Source organism: Oncorhynchus gorbuscha, linkage group LG22, assembly GCF_021184085.1.
Source record: "Oncorhynchus gorbuscha isolate QuinsamMale2020 ecotype Even-year linkage group LG22, OgorEven_v1.0, whole genome shotgun sequence".
Lineage (NCBI taxonomy): Eukaryota > Metazoa > Chordata > Actinopteri > Salmoniformes > Salmonidae > Oncorhynchus > Oncorhynchus gorbuscha.
Genome location: NC_060194.1, coordinates 35,707,551 through 35,726,777, shown reverse-complemented (window position 1 = coordinate 35,726,777; position 19,227 = coordinate 35,707,551). Strand labels below are relative to the sequence as shown.

Here is a 19,227-nt window from a genome sequence, read left to right as displayed (position 1 = left end):
TTACGTGTAGTATTATGCTTTTTGTTTTGTAATGTTTATTCTGGATTAAATACTCTGTTTTCGCCAAGTCGCTTTTGGGTCCTCATTCACCAGCATGACAGGTACGGGGCACGGAACCCCGCTGATCCTTCACGACTGGAATACCTACATAATCTGCCCAAGGATCCCAACAGGCCCCTCAGGCGTGACATCCCCTGAATGATCCCCTCTCTCCACTGGGATTCTCTGCCTCTAACCCTATTACAGGGGCTGAGTCACTGGTTTACTGGTGCTCTTTCATGCCGTCCCTAGGAGGGGTGCGTCACTTGAGTGGGTTGAGTCACTGACGTGATCTTCCTGTTTGGGTTGTGCCGTGGCGGAGATCTTTGTGGGCTATACTCAGCCTGGTCTCAGGATGGTAATTTGGTGGTTGAAGATATCCCTCTAGTGGTGTGGGGTTATATCCTTCCTGTTTGGCCCTGTCCGGGGGTATCATTGGATGGGGCCACAGTGTCTCCTGACCCCTCCTGTCTCAGCCTCCGGTATTTATGCTGCAGTAGTTTATATGTCGGGGAGCTAGGGTCAGTTTGTTATATCTGGAGTACTTCTCCTGTCTTATCCGGTGTCCTGTGTGAATTTAAGTATGCTCCCTCTAATTCTTTCTCTCTCTCAGAGGAACTGAGCCCTATGACCATGCCTCAGGACTACCTGGCATGATGACTCCTTGCTGTCCCCAGTCCACCTAGCCTTGCTGCTGCTCAAGTTTAAAGTTTTCTGCCTGCGGCTATGGAACCCTGACCTGTTCACCGAACGTGCTACCTGTCCCAGACCAGCAGGAGCGGTAGACATACTCTTAATGATCGGCTATGAAATGCCAACTGACCTTTAGTCCTGAGGTGCTGACTTGCTGCACCCTCGACAACTACTGTGATTATTATTGTTTGACCATGCATTATGAACATTTGAACATCTTGGCCATGTTCTGTTATAATCTAATACTTTATATTTGAGATTCTTCAAAGTAGCCCCCCTTTGCCTTGATGACAGCTTTGCACACTCTTGACATTCTCTCAACCAGCTTCACCTGAAATGCTTTTCCAACAGTCTTGAAGGAGTTCCCACATATGCTGAGCACTTGTTGGCTGCTTTTCCCTCAGTTTGCGGTCCAACTCATTCCAAACCATCTCAATTGGGTTGAGGTCGGGTGATTGTGGTCATCTGATGCAGTACTCCATCCCTCTCCTTTTTGGTCAAATAGCCCTTACACAACCTGGTGGTGTGTTGGGCCACTGTCCTGTTGAACAAATAATAGTCCCACTAAGCGCAAACCAGATGGGGTGGCATATCGATGCAGAATGCTGTGGAGCCATGCTGGTTAAGTGTGCCTTGAATTCTAAATAAATCACAGACAGTGTCACCAGCAACGCACCATCACACCTCCTCTTCCATGCTTCACGGTGGGAACCATACATGTGGAGGCCATCCGTTCACCTACTGCATCTCGCAAAGACCGCTGCTGTTGGAAAGAAAAATCTCAAAATTGGACTCATCAGACCAAAGGACAGATTTCCACCTGTCTAATGTCAATTGTTCATGTTTCTTGGCCCAAGCCAGTCTCTTCTTATTGTTGGTGTCCTTTCTTTGCAGCAATTCGACCATGAAGGCCTGATTCACACAATATCCTCTGAACAGTTGATGTTGAGATGTGTCAGATACTTGAAACATTTATTTGGGCTGCAATCATAGGTGGAGTTAACTCTAATGAACTTATCCTGAACTTATCCTGTAACAGAGGTAACTCTGGGTCTTCCTTTCCTGTGGCAGTCCTCATGAGAGCCAGTTTCAACACAGCACTTGATGGTTTTTGCGACTGCACTTTAAGAAAATTCAAAAGTTCTTGAAATTTTCCATATTGACTGACTTTTATGTCTTAAAGTAATGATGAACTGTCGTTTTCTCTTTGCTTATTTGAGCTGTTCTTGCCATTAAATGGACTTGATCTTTTACCAAATAGGGCTATCTTCTGTATACCATCCCTACCTTGTCACAACACAACTGATTGATTCAAACGGATTAAGAAGTTAATAAATAATTTTAAGAAGGCACACCTCTCAACTGAAATGCATTCCAGGAGCTTCCTCATGAAGCTGGTTGAGATAAATCTAAGAGTGTGCAAAGCTGTCATCAAGGCAAAGGGTGGCTACTTTGAAGAATATGAAATATAAAATACATTTCAAATCAAATCTAATTTTATTTGTCACATACACATGGTTAGCAGATGTTAATGCGAGTGTAGCGAAATGCTTGTGCTTCTAGTTCCGACAATGCAGTAATAACCAACAAGTAATCTAACTAACAATTCCAAAACTACTGTCTTATACACACAAGTGTAAGGGGATAAAGAATATGTACATAAAGATATATGAATGAGTGATGGTACAGAGCGACATAGGCAAGATACAGTAGATGGTAGCGAGTACAGTATATACATATGAGATGAGTATGTAAACAAAGTGGCATAGTTAAAGTGGCTAGTGATACATGTATTACATAAAGATGCAGTAGATGATATAGAGTACAGTATTTATGTATACATATGAAATTAATAATGTAGGGTATGTAAACATTATATTAGGTAGCATTGTTTAAAGTGGCTAGTGATATATTTTACATCATTTCCCATCAATTCCCATTATTAAAGTGGCTGGAGTTGAGTCAGTGTGTTGGCAGCAGCCACTCAATGTTAGTGGTGGCTGTTTAACAGTCTGATGGCCTTGAGATAGAAGCTGTTTTTCAGTCTCTCGGTCCCAGCTTTGATGCACCTGTACTGACCTCGCCTTCTGGATGATACCAATTCAGTTTGTCTGTGATGTGTATGCCGAGGAACTTAAAACTTGCTACCCTCTCCACTACTGTTCCATCAATGTGGATAGGGGGGTGTTCCCTCTGCTGTTTCCTGAAGTCCACAATCATCTCCTTAGTTTTGTTGACGTTGAGTGTGAGGTTATTTTCCTGACACCACACTCCGAGGAACCTCGCCTCCTCCCTGTAGGCCGTCTCGTCGTTGTTGGTAATCAAGCCTACCACTGTTGTGTCGTCTGCAAACTTGATGATTGAGTTGGAGGCGTGCATGGCCACGCAGTCGTGGGTGAACAGGGAGTACAGGAGAGGGCTCAGAACGCACCCTTGTGGGGCCCCAGTGTTGAGGATCAGCGGGGTGGAGATGTTGTTGCCTACCCTCACCACCTGGGGGCAGCCCGTCAGGAAGTCCAGTACCCAGTTGCACAGGGCGGGGTCGAGACCCAGGGTCTCGAGCTTGATGACGAGCTTGGAGGGTACTATGGTGTTAAATGCCGAGCTGTAGTCGATGAACAGCATTCTCACATAGGTATTCCTCTTGTCCAGATGGGTTAGGGCAGTTTGCAGTGTGGTTGAGATTGCATCGTCTGTGGACCTATTTGGGCGGTAAGCAAATTGGAGTGGGTCTAGGGTGTCAGCTAGGGTGGAGGTGATATGGTCCTTGACTAGTTTCTCAAAGCACTTCATGATGACGGAAGTGAGTGCTACGGGGCGGTAGTCGTTTAGCTCAGTTACCTTGGCTTTCTTGGGAACAGGAACAATGGTGGCCCTCTTGAAGCATGTGGGTACAGCAGACTGGGATAGGGATTGATTGAATATGTCCGTAAACACACCAGCCAGCTGGTCTGCGCATGCTCTGAGGGCGCGGCTGGGGATGCCGTCTGGGCCTGCAGCCTTGCGAGGGTTAACACATTTAAATGTTTTACTCACCTCGGCTGCAGTGAAGGAGAGGCCGCATGTTTTGGTTGCAGGCCGTGTCAGTGGCACTGTATTGTCCTCAAAGCGGGCAAAAAAGTTATTTAGTCTGCCTGGGAGCAAGACATCCTGGTCTGTGACGGGGCTGGTTATATTTTTGTAATCCGTGATTGACTGTAGACCCTGCCACATACCTCTTGTGTCTGAGCCGTTGAATTGAGATTCTACTTTGTCTCTATACTGACCCTTAGCTTGTTTGATTGCCTTGCGGAGGGAATAGCTACACTGTTTGTATTCGGTCATATTTCCGGTCACCTTGCCCTGATTAAAAGCAGTGGTTTGCGCTTTCAGTTTCACGCGAATGCTGCCATCAATCCACGGTTTCTGGTTTGGGAATGTTTTAATCGTTGCTCTGGGAACGACATCTTCAACACACGTTCTAATGAACTCGCACACCGAATCAGCGTATTCGTCAATGTTGTTGTCTGACGCAATACGAAACATATCCCAGTCCACGTGATGGAAGCAGTCTTGGAGCGTGGAATCAGATTGGTCGGACCAGCGTTGAACAGATCTCAGTGTGGGAGCTTCTTGTTTTAGTTTCTGTCTGTAGGCAGGGATCAACAAAATGGAGTCGTGGTCAGCTTTTCCGAAAGGAGGGCGGGGCAGGGCCTTATATGCGTCGCGGAAGTTAGAATAGCAGTGATCCAAGGTTTTGCCAGCCCTGCTTGCGCAATCCATATGCTGATACAATTTAGGGAGTCTTGTTTTCAGATTAGCCTTGTTAACACTTTTTGGGTTACTACATGATTCCATGTGTTATTTCATAGTTTTGATGTCTTCACTATTATTCTACAATGTAGAAAATAGTAAAAATAAAGAAAACCACAGCAGTGTCTCGTTGGTCTGGGCGGGGTGTCTGTTCATCTGTTGCTCCTATGTGAGGTGTTGGGGCTGTGGTTGAGGGCAATGTCCTTTAGAGTCCTGGCGAAGGTGGGCACTGCTGCCTTGTATAGGTGGACCTGGTCATACAGGCTGTTCAAGTCCACGGTGGAGTGGTGGGCCAGGTAAACGTGTGGTTTTGATGCACGGTCGCGGGAAATACTTCCGGGAAATACTTGCGTTTACCCACTGTATGGTAGCAGGGTGGAAGTATTTTCGTGGTAGCAGGGTGGAGATAACCACTTGTGCATTGGCGAAAGTAGAAGAAGCTTTTTCAATCACTCCCTTGAGTGCTGTGGCCACCCTTTCCTGCTCTATTCTCAAGTTGTTTGTGCCTGTCGGAATTATTATGTGGCTGGATGACCCTAGTTGGTCCTCAGACAAAAGGTCTAGGACGGGCTGGTTATTTGGACACTAGAGTTTCTACACTATGTGTTTGGAGAAAAGTATATGTTCTTGTATATATTTCCCATTTGAGTCCATCTCTCTCTCAAGGCCGTAGCTAGGGTCTGAGTTTAGTCATCTGTTAGCAGACATTTTTTGGGGGGGGAGTTTTAAAGTAAATTTTTTACTGTTATGAATAAAAGGCTCATCAGTTGCTCCTTTATAATACCAGAGACCAGTACACCCTACTGGACAAAAACCTTGCAGCACCTGGAATTCCCAGACAGTCTCCAATCCAAATATTTACCAGGCCTGACCTTGTTAAGCTTCTGACATCGAACGAGATTGGGCGTATTCAGGCTGGTATGGCCGTAAGCGAAGGAACGTGCACTCTATAAAAACTGATGAGCCCCTGGAATAGATTGTAGGCTTTACAAGTGGGATGCACTGTTGAGCGCTACATCCCAAGGGGTTTGTGCTGATTGTACAGAGATTGTGACAGCTGGTTAAATAGCGTCCCTTGACAAGGCAAGAACAAGAAGTATGTCAGGAGAAATGCAGTATTATTGTAAAGAGTCTTATACTTGGAATACAGAGGAGTGGAGGAAAAAAAGAGAGGCAAAGGAGGTCTAAGAGAGAGAGGGAGGAAGAGGGTGAGCTTGAGTCGGTTAAAAAAGGCGGAAAATAGGGAGCTGGTTTGTTAAAGAAGAATGGTAGAAAGTGTAAGCAGAGTGAGTTTAAGACTGGAGGAGAAATGGAAGTGAATGAGGGCGAAGTATCGGAGGTGGTAGGTGTGGTGAAGTTCTTGGAGCCTGAGGCTTGCAACAAGGGTTAGGATAAAGATGAGTCTCTGACAGTAGGGGTGAAGTTCTTGGAGCCTGAGGCTTGCAACAAGGGTTAGGATAAAGATGAGTCTCTGACAGTAGGGGTGAAGTTCTTGGAGCCTGAGGCTTGCAACAAGGGTTAGGGGATAAAGATGAGTCTCTGACAGTAGGGGTGAAGTTCTTGGAGCCTGAGGCTTGCAACAAGGGTTAGGATAAAGATGAGTCTCTGACAGTAGGGGTGAAGTTCTTGGAGCCTGAGGCTTGCAACAAGGGTTAGGATAAAGATGAGTCTCTGACAGTAGGGGTGAAGTTCTTGGAGCCTGAGGCTTGCAACAAGGGTTAGGATAAAGATGAGTCTCTGACAGTAGGGGTGAAGTTCTTGGAGCCTGAGGCTTGCAACAAGGGTTAGGATAAAGATGAGTCTCTGACAGTAGGGGTGAAGTTTTAGGATTTTTTAAAAAACCTTTGCCTTCTGGCTGATTCCTTTGTGATTTCAGGGTGGGTGAAAACCAAGTTGGGTGCTGTGGAATCGTTGAGGGTAACTAGAAGAGATCTTGTGATAATTGTTAGTGTTTCTACTGGTCAGAGGGAGCCAGGAACTCAGTGTTAAACAAATGGGGAAAGGATATTTGAACTGTGTTGCTGTGCCATTGAAAGGAGTGATCACTGGGGTAGGGGTAAATGTCAAACCTGACCAACTGAAGGGGAAGATTCACGGTGTTTGTGATGCTTGCCGTTTGGTGCGACGCAGACAGGGTGGCCTGAGTGATGAAACAGAAGAGTCATTGTCTGTTCTTTTGAGTTTTGATGTTGAGTCTTTGCCCAACAAAGTGATGTTAGGATATATAAGTTATCCTGTATGAGCTTTGTGACGAATACATTAGGTTGTTAAAGGTGTCACGCTAATGGGCATGTGGCAGCAGTGTGTAGGAGGGAGGTTCCTAGGCATGAGAAGTGTGCAGAAGGGCATGAGACAAAGGAATTTCTAGCATTGGGGAAAGTAGTAGTATTGCAGGCGTGCCCATGGAGCTGGGGATCAGAAATGTCCCGTGCGAGAGAGGCAGGTTGAGGTTTCCAGGGTTAGAGTAGTGCAGAAGTTGTCATATGCAGAGGTAGTGAAAAAAGTAGAGGAAGATAGGTCAAGAGGGAGGGATACTGGGTGGAGTGGTGTGAGTAGTATATCTGTACCAGTACAGAGGGAGGGATACTGGGAGGAGTGGTGTGAGTAGTATATCTGTACCAGTACAGAGGGAGGGATACTGGGAGGAGTGGTGTGAGTAGTATATCTGTACCAGTACAGAGGGAGGGATACTGGGAGGAGTGGTGTGAGTAGTATATCTGTACCAGTACAGAGGGAGGGATACTGGGAGGAGTGGTGTGAGTAGTATATCTGTACCAGTACAGTGGGAGGGATACTGGGAGGAGTGTTGTGAGTAGTAGATCTGTACCAGTACAGAGGGAAGGATCCTGAGAGGAGTGGTGTGAGTAGTATATCTGTACCAGTACAGAGGGAGGGATCCTGAGAGGAGTGGTGTGAGTAGTATATCTGTACCAGTACAGAGGGAGGGATCCTGAGAGGAGTGGTGTGAGTAGTAGATCTGTACCAGTACAGAGGGAGGGATCTTGAGAGGAGTGCTGTGAGTAGTATATCTGTACCAGTACAGAGGGATAAAACAACAAGTGATATATGTTTCAGTAAGGTTGGATTTTTGGCATTTATAGAAATGGTTATCAACTGTACTGCAGGGATGGAACGTAAGTCGCAGAAAAGAGAGTTTGTGGTGGCAGCTGCAGAGATGTATTTGAGGTATTTGTGTGTGCGAGATTTGACATCAGAAGAGTTACAGGGTGTGTTAAGTGGTGGTGCCCCATCCTTTTTTTTGTGAGTATAGTATTAGATGGTAGGGTATTTGTAAAATTCAAGCAAGGTATAAGGGGATTTTACTCCAGTCCAGTAGGTGGCGGTAATGCAACATTTTGTTGGATGCCAACCGCCATTAAACCTCCTCAAATAAGAAGGAATAGATCGTATTTCTCTCAAAGACATTCAGTATTTGATTGGTCAGTACATTCGACTGGGAGATGGACTGAAAAAATGGCAGTTCCCAAAGGAAAGAAAAGAAAAAAAAAATATATATATATATATATATGTGTGTGTGTGTTTGCTTGTCTTCAACATCATTTTATGGCCCTGAGTGTATCTATGCAAATCCAATCCATGACGTAAAGTAATGTGATCCTCCACTACAAACAATATGGCGGCGCCCAGTGGTGCTAAACTTCTATCAAGAGCAGGTAAGAATTCGCGAATAAGTCAATCATCAGATAACCACCAACATATGTTGATCCGAAGATGGCGAATGAGCGATATGAAAACAATGCTTCTAATAGAACTTCAAATAAATAGATGACAACCTCTGAGAATTACTGATCAGAGGACGCGTGTTTCATAACGTGAGGTTGTCAGCTGTAATCTATATTGACAGTTGTGTAATTGAAATAAAACTACATGTCTCATTTGGATATACTTTAGACCTATGGGATTGGCAGGTTTGACGGCCTGTCAGGTGGGTGCTGTCTTTGGCGGATGCAAAGAAACGTGGGGCGCCTGTCGTGTCTGCACCTTGCAGAAGTGGCCCTTGACGAAAGCTCTAGGATTAGTACTCTAACCTTTGCCATTAGCGTGGAAACCAGATGTACTATTCTTAGATCAGTTCCTGGGCAGAGCTGACATTTGCAAATGTTGTCTCAATTTGCTTTGAGTTGATTAATAAAGGCCTTTACATGTCATATTGAGTCAAATCAATCAGTGTCAAAGTCACCTGATTTTCACGTGACTGATCAATTAGTTAAGCAGCCAGCAGACCATGAGTGGATGAGCTAATATTTAAAGATATTACTTTCTATTAGAACCCTCTCAGAGAGTCTATAATGGAATGACTGTCTGTAGTCCAGAGTCATATAGATGTCTGGCGTGTCATAGTTATATTTTGACTACATGAAACCTTATTGGCTAATAATATTATCTTCGCTCTGTAATTGGTGGGAGTGTACCACTGAAATACTCCACAAAGACTCACAAGCAGTACTATTAGGTGATCGTGTACTAGAGGAGAGCTGTTTTTGTGAGTGTGTTTAAAGTAAAAAAGTGATACTGTTTAGCAATTTTCATAATGGCAATCTAGGTGTTTTGTTTCCTTTTCAGTCTGATTTATCTGTATGTGTGTCGGTCTCTTTCCAGGATTGGGGGGTTTCCTCCAGAGGGTGTGTGGTCTGTGGGGGTGTGGCTCACCCTGGGGTGTCCAATCCCAGCAGCACCGACAGTTCTTCTGGAGGAAGTGGAAGAGCTCTCGCAGTGTAGTCAGACCAGCTGTCGTCAGACCAGCCTACTCAGTGCCCAAGGTAGGTACAGTATGTACTCAATATCCCACAATGCATCACATATCTCACTCTGCCAGTCACTGCCCAAGTTACAATGGATCACTTAACTCAAACATTGGGCGCGTTCAACATTGCAGCTGACTTGAATAGCGAGTCGAGACTTACTGATCTACAAATCACTTTGCACCATGAATAACTACTCAATATGATTTGTAGATCAGTCAGTCAATCACAATTTACCCAGGATATTTACCCAGGATATATCAGTTTTGATGCTCTCAAACTTGTGATGCAATAAAATGACTGTCCTCTCCCCCCCTTCCCTATCTCACTCTTCCCCCTCCTTTTCTCTCTTCCTCCCTCTCTCTCCCTTTCTGTGTCTCTCTTTCTCTGTCTGTCTGTCTGTAGCATATCATGAGGCCTGACTATGTGAACAGTGGTCAGGTCCCAGACTGGCCAGACTACATAGAGATCAAAGACCAGGAGCAGATCCAGGGCCTGACCAGAGCCTGCCAGCTAGCCAGACAGATACTGCTGCTGGCCGGACGCAGTCTCAAGGTGTGTGTTATAGCGAGTAAGGGAGTGTGTCTGTCTGTTTGCTGACATTCCAAATTAATAACGTCATAACTTTTACCTCTGACCCCCAGATTGGCATGATGACAGACGAGATAGATTTTATTGTCCACCAGGAGACGATTCGTCACAACGCGTACCCCTCTCCCCTGAGATATGGGGGGTTCCCCAAATCAGTCTGCACCTCTGTCAATAATGTGGTCTGCCATGGCATACCTGACACCCGACAACTGCAAGATGGCGACATTATCAACGTTGATGTGACTGTGAGTTTTACCCCCCTTCACATACACACACGATCCACTGTTCCACATTCCTTACCACCCCAACCCCTTCATCAGGTCTATCTGGAAGGTTACCATGGTGACACTTCGGAGACGTTCCTGATTGGCTGTGTGGACGAGGTGGGGCGAAAGCTAGTGAAGACGGCCAGGAAGTGTAGAGATGAGGCCATTGCTGCCTGTAAACCTGGGGCTCCACTGTGTGTTATAGGTAACACTATCAGGTACACACACACACACACACACACACACACACACACACACACACACACACACACACACACACACACACACACACACACACACACACACACACACACACACACACACACACACACACACACACACACACACACACACACACCCCCTTTGTTGTTTTGTATAATCTACTGGCCCTCTCTTCCTTCTACAGTGAAATAGCCCAGTCCAATGGTTTCCATGTGTGTCCCTACTTCATTGGGCATGGCATAGGCTCCTACTTCCATTGCCATCCTGAGATCTGGCACCATGGTAAGAGTTGGTATATCACAGCAATCCTACAGTTTTATATGGTTCACTCATTCACCATTACCTAGAGGTAGGGTTGCAAAATTACAGGAACTTTGAATAAACTCTGGTTTTCCTGAAATCCCAGTTGAAGGAATAAGCAGGAAATCCAGACTCCAACCTGGATTTCTGCAAAACTGGGGGATTTATTGAAAGTTCCAGGACTTTTGCAACCCTATCTAAAGTATATTGGACCTAAATATCACTTTCTTACTTATCTGACAGCTAATGCCAATGATATGACCATGGATGAAGGGATGGCCTTCACTATAGGTCAGTTACATGTCCAATGTCTGTCAGTGTATGTTAAATGAAAACTCCACCCTAAAACTTTTTAGTATTTGTTTCATTAGTCCAATGTTGATATAGTCCCAAAATGTTTAGCAGCAGTCAACTTTCAAGATATATAACTTTCAAAATACAGACATAAAGCCAGTATGATGAATTTAGCATCTTATGATGAATATTTAGCTGCAGGTGTGTTAAAGGGATACTTCAGGATTTGTCCTTATTTCACCTTTATTTATTTAACTAGGCAAGTCAGTTAAGAAAAAATTCTTACTTTCAATGACGGCCTAGGAACAGTGGGTTAACTGCCTTGTTCAGAGGCAGAAAGACAGATTTGACCTTGTCAGCATGGGGATTCGATCTTGCAACCTTTCGGTTACAAGTCCAACACTTTAACCACTAGGCTACCTACATAGTTTTTATGTCTCTACATCCAGTATGAAGGAAGTTAGAGGTAGAACCAATGCTAACTAGTGTTAGTGCAATGACTGGAAGTCTACTAGCATGCTAGCAGATACCCATAGACTTCCAGTCAGTGTGCCAAAATCCCGAAGTATCCCTTTAATGTTAAATCTGTGTATGCAGAGCCCATATTGATGGAAGGATCGTCAGAGTTCAGAATCCTGAAGGACAAGTGGACAGCAGTGTCTGCAGACGACAAGAGGTAGGCCACTTACAGCCTACATACGACTGACATAAAGAGTTATAGCCCAAAGTGTCACTGATACCCCGGATTAACCTGCATGTGTGTGTGTGTGTTCGTATGTGTGTGTTCAGGTCAGCCCAGTTTGAACACACAGTAGTCATCACCTCTGACGGTGTGGATATTCTCACCAAACTACCCGAGGAGAATGAGCCATCGCCAATAGGAGTCTAATCACTCTTTTCAGATCAGCTGTTCACACCCCAGTCACATCAACATCTATGAAGAGGTAAAACACCAAACTGACCCAGGGTTAGCACCACAGAGAGACTAGAAAAACTGGGCACTGATATTGACTCAAATGAGACTGCACTAGTGCATTATTTTGTATGACTTCTGTGTAGAAAACATGTTTTATTATTTAAATAAAGCTTTAGTTCACGTTTAATTAGAAACAGTGTCTATCTTTGAGTCATTAGCGTATCATATTTTACCTTTTCACTTTTTTTGTCTGACAAAATATTAGCAAACAATATGTGGCCATTGCAATGTTACTTTAACACATTTGACTTTCTGTTTCAGGAAATGAAATGAATCCTGATCTGGGGAGCACAGTCTTCTGGGATTGACGGCATCATGAGATTATCTTGTGTTAACGTTGTTAGGACTGCAAGGTTTGCAGAGTATCATACGTCCGCTGGACTGATTATGTCATGATGTTATTGATGCTGCGTTGTTTGGCTGCATGTGTGACGTATTCAGCCCTACTAATAGTCTCTGATCACATCAACCTCCAGCTCTACATGGTTAGTCATTTATTTAGTTTTTCCTCTAGACCAATTAGATTCCGTGCTTTAGGTATTTCCACTAATTCTATTGAAGCGATGCCTTTTAAGTTCCTTAGGCCACATTCTTGTCATATGTACAACATGGCACATTTATTACACAATATTCAATATCAATGTTATTCTCAAACATACAGGAATTTGTTGAAATGAACTGGTCATAAACTGTTTATCTGCTAAATAAGAATTGCTCATATTCCTGCCAGGTGAAAGCAGAGTCCACACATAGATTTTCATTATCTTTAGTCCTGTATATCAATAAATTGAACCCACATCAACTGAAGGATTCTGTGGCTGATATAGTACTGGACTCTGCTGGGAGAGTGCCACAGAGTCTGTTGCTGAGTACCAGGAGTAGTTACTGTAAAAGGATGGGTTGCTTGGAGGGATACAGTTCTGCTCACTGCTTGAGCCTCCTGTCTCGGTAATACCATGGGGGGCCCAGTGCACCGTTGTAGCCTGAGGAGAGCTGCTGGACCTAGGGGAGTCGCACGGGGTCTCCAGCTGTTCCAGTGGCATCTGGCCGTTTCTACATAGCTTCTTCAACTTTGAGCGACGGTTCTGGAACCAAATCTTCACCTGGGAGAGGAAGTATAGATGGTGTTTGAAATTCCAGTCGTACAAGCACACTGCTACCTCCAGACAAGTGCCTTACTACTCCAGACCTCTTGGCAGAAAGTGTAGTGCACTTGTATACAATACAATGCATTTACTGTACATATGAAATACATTTAGCATATAATGAAAATAATAATATTTGAAATCATAAATGATTATCATTGAAGTCCATCATGGTCAGAAAATGAACACGCACCTGTGTCTGTGTGAGTCCCAGTGAAGCGGCCAGCTCCGCACGCTCAGGTAGCGCCAGATACTGCCTCGTTCGGAACCTGCTCTGGAGCGCGCACAGCTGCAGGCTGGAGTAGATGGTTCTGGGCTTCCGGACTTTCTTTTGTTTTCCCTTTACCATTCGGACTTCTGGCTCCTTCTCCTCTTTCTCTGAGAAAACGTGTATGACCATTAATAGCAGTACTATCATTGATTAACACAATGCATCCTGTAATATGATTAAAACAAAACCTGGCATAAAGAGCCAACACAATTCTAATTTTTTGGCGGGGGGCTTTCATTCTTCAATGGCTCTTACACAAAGCATGCCATCACTATAAACATTATGTGGCACTCTCTTTTGCCTTCAGACCAGCCTCAATGTGTTAGGGCATGGACTACAAGGTGTAAAAAGTGTTCCATAGGGATGCTGGCCCATGTTGACTCCAATGCTTCCCACACTTGAGTCAAGTTGGCTGGATGTCCTTGGGGTGGTGGAACATTCTTGAAAAACCCAGCAGCGTTGCAGTTCCTGACACACTCAAACCGGTGAGCCTGGCACCTACTACCATACCCTGTTCAAAGGCACCTACTACCATACCCTGTTCAAAGGCACCTACTACCATACCCTGTTCAAAGGCACCTACTACCATACCCTGTTCAAAGGCACCTACTACCATACCCTGTTCAAAGGCACCTACTACCATACCCTGTTCAAAGGCACCTACTACCATACCCTGTTCAAAGGCACTTTTGTCTTGCCCATTCACCCTCTGAATGGCACATGCACACAATCCATGTCTCCATTATCTCAAGGCTTAAAAATCCTCCTTCAACCTGTCTCTTCCCCTTCATCTACACTGATTAAAGTGGATTTAACAAATTACATCAATAAGGGATTATAGTTTTCACCAGGATTCACCTGGTCAGTCTGTCATGGAAAGAGCAGGTGCTCCTAATGTTTTGTACGCTCAGTGTATTCTTCATCAGGGAGGATGGACAAAAATCCACTGCTTTTTCTTTTGTTCAAATTATTATTTAAAAAAAATGGAGGGGGGGGGGTTGAATAGCTCTTAAACAAAGTGTGCCATCACTATGAAAATGTTATATTCTGAATCAGGGGAGGATGGAGAAAAATCCACTTTTTATCTGATTCAGAATATAACATTTTCATAGTAATGGCACGCTTGGTTCAATAGCTATTGATGAAATAAAACACAATTTCCACCACATATCCAATATCAAACTAATTTGACCTCGGTCCACACTTAGGAGCAGACAAATAGTGACATTCAATCAAGGGCACAGCCACATTCGAATCAACAAATAGTGAAATACTGTGATAATGTTACCCACCTGTGTCCGTGGTGAGAGGTGAAGAGCCCATATAAGATCCGTAACAACCGTAAGAGGTGGGGAACCCAAACTCATACATCCCGGGACTGTAGAGACCGTTATTCCCATTATATTCCAGAAAAGAATGAGAGTCAAACTTCAGCTGGCCATGCGGTGGATCCGAGCAGTGTCTGGTTGGTTGGTTAGGGAAGAAGTTGCATCCTGTAGCCCTTGAAATGGGTAAGATTTGAGATTCCTTTGAGTCGTGCATGGTGTAGTGAATCGAGGTAGTCTGAGTTGATTGCATAGCTGTGTCAGCAGTCTGTAAAACTGCAGTTATGGCACCATAACGCTATGCAGACCTGCAAACAACTGCCGAATTTTTTTTGGGATAATATTTCTATTCCATTATTTTCTAAAAGTAGTTCTCCAAGGTAATTGTCCACTGTCTAAGTCTCCAATGATTGCATACACGTGGCAAATTATGATCAAATAGCCCACTGTTATTATGAGAGTTGTCAATAAATGAGTAAATGTTTCTACTCCATAGCCTAGATATGTTGGAGTGGTGTCATCTCCTATTCAAGCCATGGAATGACTGAAGCTTCAGGTGTCTGCTCCTCTGGATGAGACGGTCTGGTGTGACGTGAACCAGGAGACTGATGGGTGGGCAAGAAGCCAAAGAAAAATCCCCTTGACTGTGACACCTTGTACACCTTAATACCAATTCATGTTATCATGATTCAATACCCTTATTATACAATCTGTTATTATGACAAAGGTGTTATATATTTTGTATTTTTTTTTGTTTGTTATAACTTTTTCACTTGCAAAGAATGTTGTAAGATTTTGGATATTTGTTTCGCCCTCAGTGCGCTCAACTCGCACTCACCTTCGGATCAGCGAGAGGTTATGGCGCCATCTGGGGGTCTTTGTGTGATGTTGCTACAACCCGGCAGACACATACCAATAGTCTACTCCACCTTACACACTTCATAATTACCAACGGCGCCAGTGCTCACCCACACAGGCGAGCAAAACAACCATTAAGGCTGACTGAGGTGACTGGGGGTATATTTACACTGTCTATGTGTGCCCACCACGCATTAAGGCTTACCTCTGACTCCACTGTAAATATAAATCATGATCTTGAGACCACAGCAGCAGCTGCAAGTGGGGTATAGGCTCGGCTGTGTCTCAATAGTCTGAAGTTGCTTCCTCTCCTTCATCTGCCTTTATCTGAAAACACAGGCTAGTTGAAAGCACACCATGAATATTTCATCACCTGTCCATATGAAGACTATCAATATGGACCCCTCCATTTCCTTTACTTCACATTAGTGTTGAGTCATGGGGGACATTTTACTGTACTTGATAACCACATGGCCACTAGATGGCCGTGCACGGCTCTTTATGTACAGCCTGTAGCCTTAGTAATAACAGTATCCCTAAAAAAAATGTTTTTTAAAAAGCCAAGGCCCTTCACCAACATGTCAGGAGCGTTAGGATACTTGTGGTAGTGCACTAGCCATACTTCCGCAGGGTCGCTGGTTCAAACCCAGCTCTGGCTGTCGCCACAGTGTGTTGTTTAGGGGGAAGATAAACACACACGTAACATTTACTGCTATTACATTGTCAAAGTAATGTAAGCCACACTGATGCCTCAATGGAAATGTCTAATTGTGAAATGTTAGATACTTTAGTTGTATTGTTCTGTAGTCGTAGTGTTCTTAGTTTTTAAATGTGTGTTGCTGTTCAGTATTATTTCATGTTTTGTGTGGAACCCAGGAAGAGTAGCTGCTGCTTCTTCAACAGCTGATGGGATCTGAATTAAATCATGAATCATAAAATTACATTTCAAATCAAGGTTTACAGTTATGAAGAAACACCAAGAATCTTTTGCAGGGCAAATTCCTGGAATAGTTGAGAGGCAGTTGGTGCATTCTTCATCTGTTTGTATGTAGTTGATAATTAAGTATTTTTAAAATTAATTACCTATTCAATATTTGATCAAAGAAGAGCTGACTGGGTGTGATGTGAAAGTTTTGCTTTGACCTGGTATAGACAATCCATACAGTACATTTATAGTATCCCTATAGTACAGTGTTGTGTAAAAGAACTCCACTTTGAGGCTATTGTAGCCAGACTTAAACATTTGAGAGAAACTCCTTGCCCCCTGGGTGTGGTTGTACCTAGTGCCAGTGTGCCAGTCACGAGGGTGTGTTCTTCCTGTGGGAATGGCAGGATCAAAGGAAGTAGATATATTGCTCGTTTGTCTTCTCTGTGCAGATTCACTCATCTCAATATCGTAGGGATCCCTGCTTCTTCATCTGCATTGTTTGCTCTCTGGGGTTTTAGGCTCGGTTTCTGCATAAGCACTTTGCGACAACTAATGATGTAAATGCATTTCACTGATTGATTTGGTCATGCTCAGTTAATTGTAAATTAGGTGATTTATCTAGGTGACACCTTGCTAAGGAGAAGCAGAATTCCCTTCTGCTGAAAAGACAGGATGCACGAAGAAGGAGTGAAGTGGATGATTGAGTAGATAATATGAATACATATCAGATGTTGCTGATGTTTGAGCATTTCCTGTCTCAAAAGAATCTTTAATTCAACTGTGTCAGCTGATGCAATGCTCGTTGAAACAGTTTAGAACAAACTTCCTGAACCGCTGTACCATAGCAAGACATTATTTTCATACTTATTATATTTTCTGGGCAATCAACCTTGTCTCATAGACTTACCGTGAATTGGTTACTTATAATCTCTTAACCAACAATGCAGTTTTAAGAAAATATTTACTAAATAAACTAAAGTTTAAAAAATTAAACGTAAAGTAAAACAAAATAACAATAATAGGGCTATATCAGTACCAAGTCAATGTGGGGGGGTACAGGTTAGTCGAGGTAATTTTTACATGTTGGTAGGGGTAAAGTGACTATGCATAGGAGGGGTGCGTCACTTGAGTGGGTTGAGTCACTGATGTGATCTTCCTGTCTGGGTTGGCTCCCCCCCCCCTCCTTGGGTTGTGCCGTGGCGGAGATATTTGTGGGCTATACTCGGCCGTGTCTCAGGATGATAAGTTGGTGGTTGAAGATATCCCTCTAACGGTGTGGGGCTGTGCTTTGGCAAAGTGGGTGGGGTTATATCCTTCCTGTTTGGCCCTGTCCAGGGGTATCATCGGTTGGGGCCACAGTGGCTCCTGACCCCTCCTGTCTCAGCCTCCAGTATTTATGCTGCAGTAGTTTGTATCGGGGAGCTAGGGTCAGTTTGTTTATCTGGAGTACTTCTCCTGTCTTATCCGGCGTCCTGTGTGAATTTAAGTATGCTCTCTCTAATTCTCTCTTTCTTTCTCTACCTGGACTACCTGGCATGATGACTCCTTGCTGTCCCCAGTCCACCTGGCCGTGCTGCTGCTCCAGTTTCAACTGTTCTGCCTGTGATTACTATTATTTGACCATGCTGGTCATTTATGAACATTTGAACATCTTGGCCATGTTCTGTTATAATCTCCACCCGGCACAGTCAGAAGAGGACTGGCCACTCCTCTCTAGGTTTCTCTCTAGGTTCCTCTCTAGGTTTCTTCCTAGGTTTTGGCCTTTGTAGGGAGTTTTTCCTAGCCACCGTGCTTCTACACCTGCATTGCTTGCTGTTTGGGGGTTTAGGCTTGGTTTCTGTACAGCACTTTGAGATATCAGCTGATGTACGAAGGGCTATATAAATACATTTGATTTGATTTGATAATAAACAGCGAGTAGCAGCAATGTAAAAACAAAGGAGGGGGGTGTCAATGCAAATAGTCCGGGTGGCCATTTGATTAAGTGTTCAGCAGTCTTATGGCTGTTAAGGTGCCTTTTGGACCTAGACTTGGCAGTCTATGACTTGGGTGACTGGAGTCTGACAATATTTTGGGGCCTTCCTCTGACACCGCCTAGTATATAGATCCTGTATGGCACGATGCTTGGCCCCAGGGATGTATTAGGCCATACGCACTACACTCTGTGGCACCTTATGGTCGGATGCCGAACAGTTGCATTATGCGACCGGTCAGGATGATCTCGATGGTACAGCTGTAGAACTTTTTGATGATCTGGGGACCCATGCCAGGGGGAAACGGCGTTGTTGTGCCTTCACAACTTTCTTGGTGTGTTTGAAAAGTAGGGTGGTAAGTCGGGGTGGATGACTAACCGTATACCGCAAATGTCTAACAACCCAAATATTGCGTGTTCGAATCTCATCACGGATAACTTTAGCATTTTAGCTAATTACAATTACTTACTAGTTTTTTTTAGCTACTTTGCAATATTTAGCATGTTAGCTAACCCTTCCCTTAACCTTAACCCTTTAACCTAACTCCTAACCTTAACCCCTAGCCTAGCTAGCATTAGCCACCTAGCTAACAAATTTGAATTTGTAACATATCTTACGTTTTGCAAAATCGTAACATATTGTACAAATTGCAATTAGTAACATATCATATGAATTGTAAATCGTAACATCATAGTAATTGGAGTATCGAGGATTTACAATTGTTTTCCTCAGAATTGTGTTGTATCTCAATTTGGATAAGAGAACAGGGTGTGGTTTTACAGTGCCTTCAG

The 19,227-nt window shown here is 43.9% G+C and overlaps 2 protein-coding genes across 3 annotated transcripts; one reads left to right on the top strand and one right to left on the bottom strand.

Moving 5' to 3' along the window:
* Window positions 1-7,965: 7,965 nt before the first annotated feature.
* On the top strand, window positions 7,966-13,523 carry metap1d (methionyl aminopeptidase type 1D (mitochondrial)). Of its 2 annotated transcripts, none has more exons than XM_046321798.1 (10): window positions 7,966-8,198; window positions 9,145-9,305; window positions 9,693-9,842; window positions 9,932-10,123; window positions 10,199-10,362; window positions 10,551-10,648; window positions 10,910-10,957; window positions 11,558-11,636; window positions 11,750-11,904; window positions 12,198-13,520. In XM_046321798.1, exons 1-9 carry the CDS (start codon window positions 8,159-8,161, stop codon window positions 11,847-11,849), a joined length of 1,032 nt encoding a protein of 343 aa, XP_046177754.1. In that variant the 5' UTR covers window positions 7,966-8,158; the 3' UTR covers window positions 11,850-11,904; window positions 12,198-13,520. The 2 variants fall into 2 exon arrangements, with proteins under 2 accessions (XP_046177754.1, XP_046177755.1); XM_046321799.1 differs by lacking the exon at window positions 7,966-8,198 and adding an exon at window positions 8,877-9,028 and having other exon boundaries at window positions 12,198-13,523.
* On the bottom strand, window positions 12,475-15,245 carry LOC124009711 (homeobox protein Dlx2b-like). Its single transcript, XM_046321800.1, has 3 exons — window positions 14,645-15,245; window positions 13,275-13,459; window positions 12,475-13,039 (listed from the first exon to the last, which is right to left on the bottom strand). The coding sequence occupies exons 1-3, from the start codon at window positions 14,928-14,930 to the stop codon at window positions 12,716-12,718; spliced, it is 795 nt and encodes a 264-aa protein (XP_046177756.1). The 5' UTR covers window positions 14,931-15,245; the 3' UTR covers window positions 12,475-12,715.
* Window positions 15,246-19,227: the final 3,982 nt, after the last annotated feature.

Bases quoted from the DNA above. Each gene is read 5' to 3' on its own strand.
- metap1d (XM_046321798.1), top strand. From the start codon at position 8,159: ATGGCGGCGCCCAGTGGTGCTAAACTTCTATCAAGAGCAG. The intron at 9,306-9,692 runs GTAGGTACAGTA...GTCTGTCTGTAG, and splicing joins CAGCCTACTCAGTGCCCAAG to CATATCATGAGGCCTGACTA. The intron at 10,958-11,557 runs GTCAGTTACATG...CTGTGTATGCAG, and splicing joins AGGGATGGCCTTCACTATAG to AGCCCATATTGATGGAAGGA.
- LOC124009711 (XM_046321800.1), bottom strand. From the start codon at position 14,930: ATGCAATCAACTCAGACTACCTCGATTCACTACACCATGCACGACTCA. The intron at 13,460-14,644 runs GTGGGTAACATT...ACGTTTTCTCAG, and splicing joins ACCTCTCACCACGGACACAG to AGAAAGAGGAGAAGGAGCCA. The intron at 13,040-13,274 runs GTGCGTGTTCAT...TTCCTCTCCCAG, and splicing joins TGGGACTCACACAGACACAG to GTGAAGATTTGGTTCCAGAA.